The sequence below is a fragment of the Actinia tenebrosa genome, unplaced genomic scaffold (assembly GCF_029948245.1).
Source record: "Actinia tenebrosa isolate PJP-AT-01 unplaced genomic scaffold, QUT_ActTen_1.0 PGA_scaffold4__44_contigs__length_22323623, whole genome shotgun sequence".
NCBI lineage: Eukaryota > Metazoa > Cnidaria > Anthozoa > Actiniaria > Actiniidae > Actinia > Actinia tenebrosa.
The window spans coordinates 20586920-20603016 of record NW_028292581.1 but is presented as its reverse complement, the minus strand read 5'-3'; the positions used below and the strand labels follow the sequence as shown (position 1 = coordinate 20603016).

The window sequence follows — 16097 nt, the reverse complement described above, 5'->3', positions numbered from 1 at the left end:
CTCTAAACAATCCCTAGCAACCTCTTTTCTATGCTATAGTTCTGTGGAATACCAATGGTAAGGGAAAGGGCTGGGCAATGCATTTTTCAAAAACAACCAAGGACTGAACAAACAACTTTAATCACAAAGTAATTACAAAGCAATTATTTAAAAATAGTGAAATAGCTCGCAACATCGACCCCAACAAAAATCAGAACATGGTATTTGATACCACTTGAGTATACAACTGTAAAATACTTTAGAGGACTTCTTACGCAAAGACAGACAGACATAGATCATTCTGGGTGTTAACCCTGGTCGATTTGCGTTCTACAACTTTATTATACTGGCGCCGCCAAAACGCAGTTTTTAGAATATAACTGAAACACTACAATAACATTTCAGAATGAATTGTTTAACCAAATGAAAATCTTTCCGTTCTACCATCCAACTCGATTTGGTCCAAGATTAATCTTGGTCGAAACAGTGTGCGAGTAATTTCATGGTTAACTTAGCAAAATAGCGTTTTAAGAGTTTGTAATGCGCTAAAGTAACTTGGTGTAAGGAATAATAAAACGAGTTGAATGATAAACTTCTGATTATCTTGATCTTTTTGAGTTGAATTTCCTTGCATTTCCCTCTTTCAAATGTAATCGAAGAATGATATAGTATTCAGAAGCGGGTCCAAACTTTTGTCGCTCTCGAAGATGGTGTTCCACATTTCGGAGAAATTACCGAGTAGGATGAATGTGCAAAGTACTTGTTGAAACTTTTGTTAAATCCACCACTGAATACCATGCAATTAAAAAAAGGAATCAGAACTACGTCTACAATTGTATTACTACCATGTCGAATTGTTAAGAATTCCGACTATACCCAGCCCAAGGTTTTTTCAAATTCCAGCTGACTCTATGGAATGTTGACACGTACTCTAGATTCGGTAGTAATGCACTAAATATAAATTGTAATTCGTATAAAATAACAACAAAAGACATATTCTATTTAGCTTCATTTGATAGCTTACATAGTACTCTTTAAATGTTGGGAAACTGAAAAGTGAACTACCTGAAATTAAGATTCTACATTCAAACATATTTCGTGCATTTGCAACTAAATCTGGAGACTTGTAAACAAAATGACGTCACAACTTGTGCTAAATTTTCTTGAATTTCTAGAGAAATACGTTTTTGAAACGAATTTAACCGTGATATTCTTATTAATGACAATAAACTACACATTTTTGTTTAATATTAACATTTTTTCGCGTCATATGCACTTTAAGGTGCAAAAGAAATGGCCTCCATGTTGGTTGATACAGGCGGTGTGAATTTCTTCTCATAAAATTAAAGGATAAAAGAAATGACCACCGTGTTGTTTGCAGGAGAAGAGACAAGACCAAATCCTTTGATATTTAAAGTCATCCAACATGGCGGCTATGACGTCACATGCATGTAACAAGAAGCCAAAGAAAGATCGACCAACATAGCGGCCATAAAATCCCAGAAACAGCAGTTTAATACAGATTAGTGAATTCGTGAGGTCTCCCGTCTAAGCATGCCGAATAACTTAAGCTCACTAATCCGGTGAGGATTCGCTCTGAGGAATACTAGACAGATGACGTCAAAAATAAGTTATACAAAACAAGGAGCCCGCTTTTAATATTGTCTAGTACAAGCTACCAATAGCAATTATACTGAGCCGAGCCGGTCCTCAGTTTTCCTAGTAATCTACAGTGCAGTAAAGTAAGCTAACTTATCACTCTTATAAGTGACCGCTTTAAAAACATATAGAACATATATTACTACTGCTTATGATGCAGGATTTAGAATTTAGGGACTGTTTTCAGAACTTCACACTAGTTAGCGCTTTAGGGAATTGGTTTCGCGTGATGAAACCCTAAACAGATCACCAACATTTAAATATGCTGTAATTAATAAATATTTAAACTAACCATTTAAATAACTAGATTTACGTTCCTTTGTCTAGTGGCTTCTATGGGACCAACTACAAGTAATAGGTAGGGAAACAACAAGCCTTCTAGCACTGATAATGGGTTTGTAAGTCACAGAAGGGGTGAAAAAAGAAAGATTGGGATGGGAGAGCAACAGTCAGAGCCCAGCTCAAGACTGTTGACTGACCAATCGATTGACAGAATACACCAACCGTCTTCCTTCATCCTCTATAGAGAAACAACTTACATCCATGATCCGTAAATTGAAGGCTTGCTTTAACTAACCCTATCTTTTTTTCATGCATTTTCGAAAGACTTTCCAATGATGATTCCAATAACTGCTGTTACCCATTTCATGGATAATACAACTCGAACTCGAATTGAAAACCGGCCTTCAATCTATCTACCGGCTTTTTAAAACTTTATCGTTGATAATCAATCTACTTTCACTTGACTTGAGCAAAAGGAGTTGAACTACATTCAATAGAAGTTATACTTTTCAATCTATTAAAATATCTATTCATTTTATAAAAATAATTCAATTTCAAGAATGCCTTCCAAGAGAGATTCATATCAAAGCTAGTCTGATAATCGGCCGAATGGTTATATGTCTTATGTTAAAGTGCTTATAGGCCTTTACACAATATTTTCAGAATTGAGTCTTTATATAGTGAATAGTTGATTGTGAAAATAATTCGTCATTTGAATTTCGGATCTTTGAGATACGAAGGTTTATATTTCCAATATGTTATTGACTATGACGTAACATAAGGGATTTGAGTTATTTTGTGTCAACTTTTAATATTGAACGCTGGACATTTTTTGAAAACAAATTTGTAAGAACCTTTACGTGAGTCACGAGTAAAAGGGTGATGCTTTTAAAATATTGTATTCCAGAACGAGTGCAGTGTTGTATATTAAATGATCCCTTATGTTACGTCATAGTCATTAACATATTGGGAATATAAACCTTCGTATCTTAAAGACCCGACATTCAAATGACGAAATATTTTCACAATCAACTATCCACTATCTAAAGAATCAATTCTGAAAATATTGTGCAAAGGCTTATAAGCACTTTAATCGTTTCAGAACTACGGTCAAAAGTTAGATAAGCCATCTACTTTGTTTTCTGTCTAACAATCATACGGAGTAGTTCTAGCTTACTTGCACCTTGATAAATCCTATCTTTCAACTGCAAAATCTCCTTTTTCGCAACGTCAAATATTATATGATGATTAACATGAATATTCTAGATTTTTCCAAAATTTAGAGAAAACTGAATCGGTCATTCTAAATGATGTGTGAACTACAAAGGGTTCTTGTCACATTTTATCAAACACTATTCATCAATTTTGTTTTAAAGAATAGATTAAAGTGCTAGTCTTACGAAAATGACACCGTCCCTGGAAATTGTACCATATAAAACTAGATATGTAATATAGCTCACTGTCCAAATTCTTTTTCGATACAAGACTGGGAAGATGCTTTATTTAGCCAGTAAAGTTTGGCCGTTTGAGTCCGCCATTAAGCGATTGCGTTCCTGGCAACTTTTAGTGATTCGAAGGAAGTGACGTCATACGCGCAACCTTTCAAAATTCGCGGCTTTTCACAATGTGTAATTGCAACCAAATTTCGAATATTTTTGATTTAAAAACAAGCCTTAAGCCAAGTCATGCCTTCTTACAGAGAATGCTGTAGAGTCAGTGTGGATAAAAAGGATGCTAGTTGCGCGTATGACGTCACACATATATTAAAATGCAACGATAAAATCGCTGCTCACAGAAATGGCGGACGAGCTTTGAACAATTTTCGGAAGTAGAATTCAGACGGGAAAAGTTTCTTTTTCGAACCAATTATTGTTTATTGGTGAACATTATAACCTATTTGAGCATATAGAAAATCTGGGATTTTTTTTGCTTCATTAATATTTTCGTAAGACCAGCACTTTAAAGTCATCCGAATAAAACGGAATATTCTTCAGCTTCAGCTGTTGCATTTTATCCCTATCTAGTAAAACACAGTCGAATACTTTTTCAGTTCTTTAGATAAGACTCATTTCTATCGGTTTCTTTATTGTGCCACATATTTCGTGACACAGATACATGTATTCCAACAAACATAAGTCACCCACTGTTTCCGCTCGGTGGTCAGCTTTGCTGGAAGTCTATGCTGCAATTTCAACACTTAGCCTTTCTTCTTGATCTTGGGTAAACTGGTTATTGGCAGATCTTTCAAAGCAATTAGGCCGGTTCAATTCGTTTTTGGATTGGAAAGGCTATGGAATAATTACACAGAGCGAGTGTTAACAAATTTGAAAAGCAGTCCGCAATCAAGTGCATTACTAAGTGAAAAGCGTACAGTATTTAGTAAGTCTATGAACTATTGAAAGAATCCCCGTGCCACATCATGAGCACTTTGACTCTATTTTTAGAATCAGGGAGGCGTGGGTGGCGTAGCGGTGAGAGCGCTCGCCTCTCACCAATGCGATCCGGGTTCGAGTCCCGACGAGTTCGGTGTCGTATGTGAGTCGAGTCGTTCGTTAGTCCTCTCTCTTTTCATCAGTCTTCGATAAAGTTCTTGCAATTAGGCGTATATCAAAAAAGGAAATTAATGATTAAGAATAATAAATGAAAATTCCACTTTTTGATGCTTTTGATTTACATTGCTTTTGGCGTATTCTTTTTCGCGCCAAAATTTTGTCCGCCTTCCGTTACCAAGTGCTCGCACGCGCGCGTGCTTTTTCGCGCCAAAGTTTCCTTGCTGAGTAAGACGATTCAGGGGGGGAAATGGTTTTAAATCGTTTCAAATTACTTGTTGGTCGGTTTTTTGACAGAAATCATCTGTATTTGACCAAAATACCTGGGTAAGTAATCATTACATATATATATAATATACTAACAATATTCTTAAAAGTGTTTTTCTAGTCACTGAAGTTGTGAGAAAGATATATAAATGTTCTAAAACAAAGTTGCTCACCATGTTGTTGACGGATATGACTTCTTTAGGAGGGGACTGAAATAAAAGAAGCACTTTATAAACCTTGAATTCGATAAGATTGCTTAAAAAGCTCATATTGTGAGCAAAATAGGCTATTGAAACTTTAAGAAAGCGACAAAAGATATTTATTAGGTTAGCTTTTAATCTCAATAACATTTGTATGTACACTGTACTTTTGTACATACCTTTGGAATTACTTGTGTTATATCCTGAACACAAACAAACGCTCCATAATTTGCCGGACAAGTAAAATACCTTACACCATCAATACTTCCATTATTGTTTCCCACTAAAACGAAGACATATATTAGAAAAGTGTATATAAAATATAGGATGTCAAGCCGAATTAAAGCATTACTTCATAAGGACGCAAGAAAAAATTAAACAGTAATACAAAAAAAAAAAAAGTAAGTTTAGGTGTGATTAATCCTAACCTGGTGAGTTTAAATGAAGTCCGACATAATTAGACGTTCCACCCTTCAGTGGTCCAATGTAGTTAACATAACCTGTGGAAAAGCAGCATTTCCAATTTTAGTAAAATGGGATTTTTATCGATAAATACTATTTGTAAGCCTTTATTTCAATGTGATCAATGAAAAATACTGACCTTTTACCTCCCCTTGGACTACAACAAAATCTCCTATTTTAGGCAAAACCTTTGGCCTAAAATAGAAATTTAAAGATGGTTTTATATCAAAAATAGTAGTAGTTTACTTTATAACTAGTCTAAATTACAAATAACATCAAGTTAACATACATATGACCAACAGGTTTCTTGTCACAACTTGATTGATATTTATTCAATTGTAGTGGGACCAACTGATTCCCTGCACTTTGAGGTTTGCTGTCTGCACTTAGGATTGGTGGTGGTTCATTTGAAGGCATCTTGTAATAAAAAAAGTAAGTTCATTATATTTAATTACGTAAGTAGAGTTTGTTAGGTCTTTTTCTTGATTCAAGGGTTTTTTCTTATGGGTTCTCTGTTTTTCCCTGTCCACAAAACCTAACACACCAAGTTCAAATCCAATCTGTGAATAATAGACCCGCCCTGACTTACAGTACATGTAAATCACCCCAAAGGTTGTTTCAGGGTTCTTTCTGTGAGTTAGCCATGCCCTGACTTTAGATCCACCCAGAGGTTGTTTCTGAGTTTAATCTGTGTTCAATCTGTGATGAGCTAGCAATGTCTTGATAGGATCAGCCCAGCTCTAGGTGGTTTCATGGTATAAAATAAAGTTTACAATTTTATTAATGAAAAACTCTTATCTAATAAGAACTATGCAAAATAACTTACTGGGTATATCTTTGTTGGTGTTGATTGTCCAAATCCATTTCTTATCCTGTGTTTGACACAGCTACAAGAATGGTAATGTAAAATCACGAATTATTAATTACTTCTTGTGTGAAGGACTTTATTTCACTTGTTATTTAACATGCATGTCCAGTAAAATACATAATTTACAGTATATTCTACACACCTTTTAAGACTACAACTTTGGTCGTGATTTGGATTTTGATCCTTCTTTAAATGAGATGAAAAGCTTTGAGCTGTTTCTTTCTTTAAAGTCCTCTGTATAGGAAAAACAAAAATCGATTAAGATTATTATTGCATTATCATTAATATTATTATTAATTAATTTTCACATTCAAACAAAGTCTATCTGCCAAGAGTATAAGTATACTAACCTTTGAAATAGGACTTGCTTGGGGTGCACTGAAAATGTAAAGTATTTTATTTACATATTTTTGCATTTCCATAAGTGGGGTAAGAAAATGTTATTTACTACAATGAGGGTTTAAATTTTATTTCCTTCCCTAGCTTCCCTATACATGCAGCAATCCTTTAGCCTCCAGGCTAAACAAGAAAACATGTTTACTGTGCCTTTTCCTCAATGTTTCCCAGTTGCTTAGTTGATATTTATATTGCTATGTGCTAAACTTTTTAAACTTCTCCAGTTTGCTTTAATGATACATACATGGTGGACTCTGGTGACTTTCTATCCTTTTCTAGTTTGCTGCCTTTCACAACTTTATTATGACCTTGACTTTCATTCAATCCCAAATGGCTGACTTTTGAAGCTGGCTTCTGTGTGAACAAAAACAGTTTATTTTATAAAAGATGACAAAAAAAAAAAAAAGTAAAAATAGACAAATATATAGAACATCTGTGGTCACAGATGGAAATGTCTGTAAAAATGTAAAAAAAAAACCAAAACAAACAAAAACAAAAAAACAACAACAAACAAACCAAACAACAACAAAACAAAAACAAACAAACAAAAACAACCAAACAACAACAAAATACAAAAATCAAACACATCAATTGTTAAATATAAAGATATAGCTGCCACATGATAGACAGGTTTGTAAGCCCTTAACAGCTAATAAGCACTTACTTACACTTAAATTATGTTACCTACCTGGGAATGTCTCAATTGTGTTTTAAGAGCCTAAGAGGAAAACAAGTCACAAGAAATAAAAAATAGGTACTCTATGCTGGGTTATGACTGTTTCCAAGAGAAAAAACAGCCAAATTCCAAATAGAGTTAAGATTTTAATTTCATTTGGATTTTTGCCTTTTTCACATACATGTAAATAACAAACATGTAAATAACAAACATGATAAAACTACTTTTCTATTTAAGGGGCATTGTTAAATTAGGGGGATGAGTGTGTCACAGGTTGGAGAAGGGGGAAGGGGGGGGGGGGGGGGGATCCTGAAAACCTCTAAATTATGATGTAGGTGCTTTGTTTTACCTGATTTTCTGCTTTTACTGCATACAACTGATATTCAAGCTTTGATACATATTCTTTAGCTAAAATAATAACAATATTCATTGTTTATAATGCGCAAATTAACATGTTGTTGGAGGATGATCAAATGTGCAAACAAAAAATAAAATTAAACCCCCTGAAAAGAAACAATTTTTTTCAATAATCAAACTGCCATGTCACTCTAAGAATCCTATATTAGTAATGTTTTACCTTTCCTCAATTCTTGATCAACTGTGCTATTCTTCTCAGTAGGGTGGCTACAACCTAAATAGGAATGTAAAAATACATAATGCTAAGCATGTATTCAAACACTTGACAATAAGGAGTCATCCACTTGGCCATAGGACAAACACTAGCTAATTAGGAGCTTTTTTATTTCAATACACATCCCTACCATGGAGATTAGCCAGAATTGTTTTAGTAAGTGACTCCATCTACCAAAGGTAGCAAATTACAGTTTCATCACTGATTTAAACAACTGATAACCTGGTGGCCCTCAACTAATTAAATATAAATATAAATATAAATATGAATATAAAAATAAAAATAAAAATAAAAATAAAAATAAAAATAAAAATAAAAATAAAAATAAAAATAAAAATAAAAATAAAAATAAAAATAAAAATAAAAATAAAAATAAAAATAAAATATATGAATATGAATATGAAAATGAAAATGAAAAGGATTTAGCAGTGGCAGTTCCACAGAGTGTCTCTTTATCCACTAAAATTCCAATTGGAAGTTAGGAGTCAGTTTTTGAGGAAGGAGAAAATCTGGAGAACCCAGAAAACCCTCACAGGAGAGAACCAACAATCTTCTTTCAATCAACTCCTCTCACATGCAACACCGAGGCCAGTGGGACTTGAACATATGGTTGTATTGATAAGAGGCAAGTGCTCTTAACACTACGCTCTCACCACTAAGCCAATGGTGCTTCCCTTATAAATAAATACATAAAAAATCAAGGATAACACTCCTAATAACAAAAAAAAATCTTTTTTTATTTTCATTCTAAAATAATTATAATAGTGGCAAGTTAATTAATTTCTCTATCATTAACAAAAATTTAATACTAGTTTGAAATGTATTATACAAGAGCTAGTTCTCTATACTACAGCCTTAATATATAGAGCCAGTGCATTCAGATTTTAGTCAAGTCCCTCCCTGGCCCACTCTCATCCTATACCAGGATAATTCACCAAAGCTTAAAAAAAATTAATCACATAATGCTTAACTTAAGTTTTTGTATTCCCCTAAGTTGTAAATCAATTTTTTCAAATGCATACTAAAATGACCAGTCTCATATCGTAATTACGTATATATGTTTTAGTCACATTTACAAGACTCATGACTGTCTGCATGTGTTTTAGCAGGCAAAGACTTGTGCATGCATGAAGATATTCAAACAAATTAAAACTTGTCTCACCGTTATCGCTAAGGTTTATATACTCTTCAGTTGAAACACAAGCATCAGCACAAACAGTTGGTAATGATGAACTTCCCACACTACTTGCACTTGATTCCAACAATGTGAATGGCTGAAAGGCATACAAAAATAGGAAATATTTAAAACATAAAAAAAGGCATACAGACATAAAACAATCTTTTATCAATTTACAAACAAAGTATGAGCCATCAAACAATGGGTCATGTCTTTCTCTTGAGCATAATTTCTTTGTTGGCTGAAAATCTCAAGGAGTTCTGCCTTACTTTTTCTAATTACTGTAACCCATTTCTTAGTATTGGATATCAAATTGTTAACCCTCTGACTCCTACACGTCTGCTATGGCCAAAATCATCCTAAAAAATGCAACTTATTTGACAATTTCACCTTAAACAATTTCGAGCCCAAATAGCTGTCAAGATTCTTCACTAGTAAACAGAAAAAACTTTCAAAATACAAAAATACAAAGAAATATGCAAAATTCTAACAAAAAATCCTTGCAACGTTTTCAGAAAAACAAAAATCAAAAATTATTGTTTATCATCAAATATTTTTTCCTTCATATTTGTTATTTGGACTCAAATATATTGATTACACAGTAAAGTTTGGACCTAGCTCTTGGTTTAGTGTTTTCTTTGTCATCATTTTTTACATGGGAAATTCATGATATTTTCAACAAGGAATACAGCTGACAGCCTTTAATGTTTTTTAAAGTTTCGAGGCACTTGGTCCTACGAACGAAATATCAGCCTCAAAGCATTGAAAATGCCAAATAGGTCCTGGCTGTCCATCTATTTACAAGCTCACAGGATAATTGCGCAAACATTTTTCAAACCTACCAAGTACAAGATGTACCAACTTTTGACAATAAAATCACTTGCATACTTTATCATCATCATCATTATTATTATTATTCAGTTCTTTGAGATAATTAAGCTGTCCAACTGCTTAATGATTATCTCCAGCACCCCATAGATGGAAAAAATGGCATAAAATTGATTGATTTAGCTTTATTACCATAATTTTTCAAAGTTTATTTACAAGGTAATATTAAAACAGGTATTGGTAATATAGCTACTCAGAATAGCTAGACTAATCGAGCTGAGGAGCTGAAAAAAATTTTCCAGTTTTTTTTAATACCTCTAAATCAAGCTGCCATTGCTTCTTAGAAATGTTTCTTCTCTGGAATATCAAGCCAATGTTGAACTTTGTACCACATTTGCATAAGACACTGACAATGTCAATCCAAACATGGTTTTGCTAGGGCTTGCAGAAGGTTTATGTCCAGAAAAACAGTAAAAATGCTCAAAAATACCCAGGAGTCAAAGGGTTCATTTGAATATAACATAATATAGTATAAGTTTACACATGATTAAAGGGATTTGCATGGTTTGATTGGTCAGTAGACCAGTGATTATGAGGCAATAGTCATGCTTCAACAGGTGGTACTTAACATCAAGTCACCTTTGTTTGCGTGCCTCTGGTGGTTGAACTTGCAGACCCTCCAGATCCTGAATCAGTGGATGAGCAAGATGTACACTGATTGCTAGTTGTTGCAGTGCGTTTTGACTTTTGGGCCAAGAGGTTTAACTTCAGTTCCGTTTGCAATCTAATGAGAAAAAAAGAAATGAATAGAATATCAGGGCTTTGAAATAACAGCTGGTCATTGGCAATTTCTGACCAGAATTGGAACTTTGCCAGTCATTTGCCAGTCAGGTATGACCGAGCTAAAACTAACTTGGCTGGTGATCATGACTGGCAACTGACCAGTGATAATATTCCAAACCATGGAACATTATATATAAATCAGATAAACAAAAGTCAATATCACATGCTGCTGCCCTTGGTTTGATCTTTGAAAGGACTATCCTATTGTACTAGAAAAGCTTATTTTTTTATTGCTTTTGTTGGGGAAGTTTTTGAAGTTTTGACCCTCCATCTGGCTGATTGATAGTTTTAAAATATTTTTTAATGCTCCCCTCAAAATTAGTCTTTCCCATAGTTTATATTTTATTCTGATTCATTCTTATTTTGTTCTAAATGCACCTTTCACTAAATTGCATTTTTTCTTATGACTCACAAACAGGGTGTCTTGAATCTTGCTGGTTGAACTAACAAACAATGATTAAAAGCTTATCAATCACCTTCTGTCATCTGACATAGAGACTACATTGGCTATTTATATGAGGAAATGAACTGCTGATTTTCCATGTGGGATACTTTTAACAATGTGGATCCACTGTGCATGTGCACAATCGTACATAGTTTTATCTTCAGATCATTTATATTAAAAGAATCAAGAATCAATCCATTAACTATGGTCAAACCTTTTTTTGCTGATGTATTAAAGTAAACAGAAATGCTTAAATGTACAATTGTCAACATATTTAGATGTTTTCAAGACTCGTAGGTTGAACTGAATGCATCGAAAGAAGCACTTTTCATTAGAATTCAAAACGAGAGTCAGATTTCAAGCTCTGGGGGAGTTTATTCTCATAGAGAAAGGTGAAAGTCACAGCAGTATTCAGAAAAATAAATTCTCATAAAGTCGAGCAAAGTTTTATAAGAACAGTTGTATTTTCCCATGTGACTTCTTTAAGAAAATAATCAAAGATGGATGCAGATCGTAGAAAATTAGCAAAAGATGAAATAAACAACAATCCCAATAAAGTCTTGCAGAAAATTTGGCTAGTTTTGTTATCCAGATAAGCTGTTCTGAATAAAAAGTAGATTGATAGTCGGACATCACAAACAGCCGAAGCCAATGTTCTTGTATAAAATCTGCGAAGGTACAAATCTACACCATAGATGTCACTCGAGACAACTAACAAATTTGTTCTAATGAATAATCAGTTATTTACAGACTCAAATGACGACAAATTAAATAGCATTTCTAAACCAATTTCTGTAAAATATTCGCTTAGTTCAAATGTAAATAAATAGTTTCATGTAAAAACTTCAGGCAACAAATGGATTGTAAGCACTGTGACCCTTGAAAGTTAAGATAAGTAGTAACGTAATATGTATAATGCAACGTTTTTTGTGAGCAAAAAAGGCAAAAGAGTAACTTTATTTTAAAAACATATCAATCTTCAAGAAAAACATTTAGACACATATGATAAATACAATTTAAATGTACGTAAATACAAACAACTAAATTTTATCTGTCTGGTGAAAATATGTAATTATACTCAGAAAAATATTCTACAAAAAATGAATACAATCAAGCATTATTTGGGCTTTTGAGAGTCAATTGTTATTTTGGTGGTGCTTGGTTGACCCTTATGTCAAAACAGTGTATACAAATGTGCATTAGTTTTAGCTATTCAAGAAAACAAAACTCCTAATGTAGCTAGGTATGTGCAATGTATCACGTTTATCCACACACCACACCACAAATTGGAAGCTAGTGACCTTTGATTTGACTTTCTCTCATCAGTAGAATCCTGTCAATGAGAGGGTTGATATCTTGTTGCAGCTAAAGAAATATTAAATAATATACATATGTATATTAACACCCAATAGCAAATGCAAAGTAACCACACAATGTTATAAATGTCTCTTTTTAAAATGTGAATTAAATATATGTAACATTGATCAAAAATCTAAGGGCTAAGATATTAAAAATTGATGGCTATGCTACGTGAGGGAATGCTGACAAACAACACATCTGGAAATGGTTCTTGCAACCTTTGACCTTCAGCTAAGCTGTCTGAGCTGAACCATCTATTAAAAACTCAAAAAAGTACCAAGAGGTTCTATTAGATAATACCAGGAAAGAATTTTCCTGATTTCCAAATCAATAAGTAAATCACACACCTTGTGTACTAATTTAAAAAGATAAAGAAAGTTAGGAAAAGGTGTCCTTAACTTAAAATTTTGCTGATTCTGAACATACATGTTGAACCTTTTAGCTGAAAAGAGGTGTGCAATACAAGTTTCAGAAGGAATCGCAGGGTGTAACATCCCCAGCTCTGTAAAACCGCTTTGTACTTGTGCATCCAAAACTTGCATCATTAATGAGTTTTCAGGAGGAAATTGCGATGTGTCATTTAGGGACACACTGGAAGCTAAGGAAATATTAACTAACTACGCAACTTGATTTGATCAAATACATTCTTTTAGACCTGAAGATACATATATATATGTTATTTACCGGCCAAGAGGTCCGGATAGCGAAAACCTGTGCCCGAGGTCTTGAATATACTGACCGAGGCCGTTAGGCCGAGGCCCGTTATCAAGACCAAGGGCACAGTTTTTCCCTGTCCTGACTGAGTATATATGATGGTAAATAACTTATTTAATTTTCCCCCGCATTTTTTTACTTGTTTTTGTAATCATTTTGTTTTGATGTTTAACGGCAAAGGATACCGAACCCCAAGCGCGGGCAAATACTGACAAAATACCGCCCGCTCAAACAGCCAATCAGAACGCACGACTTTTCAGGATACCGAACCGGAAAAAAATAAAAAGGCACTATTTAATGAATCTCACTTGGTATCTAATGATTTACTGGAATTTTAGTTAAAAACAACACTGCACCACCCAGTTTTAGCAGCTTAAGTTTTTGAAATTGTTATCAGGAGCAATAATAATCATGCAGAAAACTAAATTCTGTTATTCAACTTACTTAACTATTCAGCTTAAAAGTCTGGCACTGTTCTTAGGATGCTATGGTGTGATGAAATAGAAAGTAAATAGGAGGGGCTGACTTTTAGTTGTCCTTTAACAAACGAAAGAAGCAATAGGATTGACAAGACAATAGAAACTAATGCCCTTGGAAGCAAGAAGATTCACATTTTGACAGTTCAAAATCTAGGGCTAATGAATTGTAAGCCAGGGCTTTGGTTGTCAAATATTTTGAGAGAAAACAGAACACTATATAATTCTTTAGCAGCACTTTGACCTGGAAAGTAGTGCATGTTGACATGCCTTCAAGGACACTTAAAACGTTATTTAAAAAAAGCAGATAAAAGCGATTCTTTTTTCCGCTTAACGTTCTTGTTTAATAGCTATCTATGTGAGGTTTCCAACTGTTTGGAGATTACTTGTGCTTCACAGCAACGTGCTAGACGGGATAAGCTGAAAAATAAGAAGCCTAGAACACCGTGCGCATCATTCGTTTATCACGTCTGATTGATTGAACTCCACAAGTGTATATACTGGGTATTACGAAAGCAATAAGTTATTGCGCTTTTACTCAAGAGGTTTTGCGTAATTTTAGAAAACTTGATATCTTGTTGTTCCTATTGTTGAAGGCAGACAGTGAAATCAGTGATGATATCAGCCGAAATCCTAGAAGTACAAAATTATTTACGAGCCGAGCTCTGCAATCACGCCAGTCTGAAGGTCACTCGAAAGGAATGTGGTATCACTAAAATAACCTTAAAAAATAGCTTAGGCATAATAAAACTATCAAATTCCAAGTGGAGGCATCCTTTACGTGAGTGGGCAGAACCAAATTTTTTTTGAAAAAAAAAATTAATAAGCGAAAGATCAAAACGGTTGCGTCTTGATTCTTATTTGTATTAAAGTGTTACTAGACTCATTAAATTTCGTTTCTTAATCCTTAGGTTTGTCTACTAATTTAATACCCCCCCAAAAAAACCCTTATGCTTTTTAGACTTTGATAAATTGGATGGTGATCAAGTGACCTCGATTCGAATCACACTTTCGAGATGGTATTTAGTTACTTGCACTAATGGACATGGTTAAAGCTGCGAGTCTTCTTTTGTTTCTGTACCAGCGTGCCCACAACAATAATTGTTAATGGTTGCTTTTAATAAAACGATACAAAACGCTCCAGTGATTCTTTTCAAATGACGTATTCTTTCGTTTATTACTAAATTTAATCAAAGCGCAAACTGCACAAGAGACGAGTCTTACGGGTGCAAAATTACACAATTATTCGCGTCTTATTGTCTATTCAAAGGAAATAAACGGCCTCAAATTTTACCCTTACTCCTTCAAATTTAACACGGTATCAGTCCAGTTAAATATACCAAAACATATATGAAAATATGAATCTCAATTCGAAAATTCGCCGGAGTTTAATTTTTTACTGGGTTTAATTATTCTAATAGACGCAAGGATAATCTACGTTGCGACTGAAAGCTTCCCAAAGGGGCAGCTTGCTAAAGATATTGCACAAACATCTCTCTTACCTTTCTTTATCTCTGAGAAGAGTAGCAAACTCGGTGCATAAAGAGACATATCCGCGTTTATTAGCCGCACGGACAACCATCGCTACAGCCCGAGCAGCAGTTTCTCTGTCTACATCACAGTCCACAAGATTGTAGATATTACTTCCATGACCATGTCCTGTGTTGGAAAGAAACACCCAAGATATGTATTTAAGAAAAACTAGATAAGGTTCCTTGTAACTAGATAAACGTTCTTGTGTTTAGTGGGCGGAAAGATCAACGAGCTGTAAAACCCACAAGCATTTTCGAAACCTAGACTTTCGCCCAGCAAACGATTTTTGTATAAATTAAATAATGCGTTCGTACCGTCTTTCGCCTTGGTCTTCGCAAGCCACTTGGGAGTTAATGAAGATGATGAGGAATTTAAAGTTGGAGAGTCTGTAGCAGCTACTTTGGGTCTTCGGGATGTTTTTCTGGTTGACTGACCGCTACCAGAATGTTCAGCACTACTACTACTTCCACTAGAATTACTGTTGGAGTCAGCCATATAGTTAGACATGCACGACTTGACACAGTTCTCTCAAACCAGACCTCTTGTAACAGCAGTTGTCGTCGAAATGAGCGTCGTGCATATCCAACACATTCACAAATGTACCAAGATGGTGTTAATGAAAAGATAATGAGTATTTGTGGAAGTACAAGAGCATTTTTAATGACTCCTTCCTTCTGCTTGCGCAGCACATCAAATGAGCAAATGCTAAGAATATGCGCCCGCGATATAAGCGACGTGCAGACGTAACCTGAC

General features: G+C 34.3%; 1 protein-coding gene across 1 annotated transcript; it reads right to left on the bottom strand.

The window, feature by feature from the left end:
• Positions 1 to 104: 104 nt before the first annotated feature.
• Positions 105 to 16059, bottom strand: LOC116287361 (uncharacterized). Its single transcript, XM_031694037.2, has 17 exons — positions 15659 to 16059; positions 15314 to 15470; positions 10614 to 10758; positions 9132 to 9243; positions 7916 to 7969; positions 7688 to 7746; positions 7351 to 7380; positions 6907 to 7016; positions 6617 to 6644; positions 6409 to 6500; positions 6225 to 6285; positions 5688 to 5815; positions 5538 to 5593; positions 5365 to 5436; positions 5116 to 5219; positions 4910 to 4945; positions 105 to 4208 (listed from the first exon to the last, which is right to left on the bottom strand). Exons 1-17 carry the CDS (start codon positions 15849 to 15851, stop codon positions 4098 to 4100), a joined length of 1548 nt encoding a protein of 515 aa, XP_031549897.1. The 5' UTR covers positions 15852 to 16059; the 3' UTR covers positions 105 to 4097.
• Between the last annotated feature and the right edge of the window lie 38 nt (positions 16060 to 16097).

Bases quoted from the DNA above. Each gene is read 5' to 3' on its own strand.
- LOC116287361 (XM_031694037.2), bottom strand. From the start codon at position 15,851: ATGTCTAACTATATGGCTGACTCCAACAGTAATTCTAGTGGAAGTAGT. The intron at 7,747-7,915 runs GTAAAACATTAC...TTATTATTTTAG, and splicing joins TGATCAAGAATTGAGGAAAG to CTAAAGAATATGTATCAAAG. The intron at 5,220-5,364 runs GTTAGGATTAAT...TCTTCGTTTTAG, and splicing joins ACTTCATTTAAACTCACCAG to TGGGAAACAATAATGGAAGT.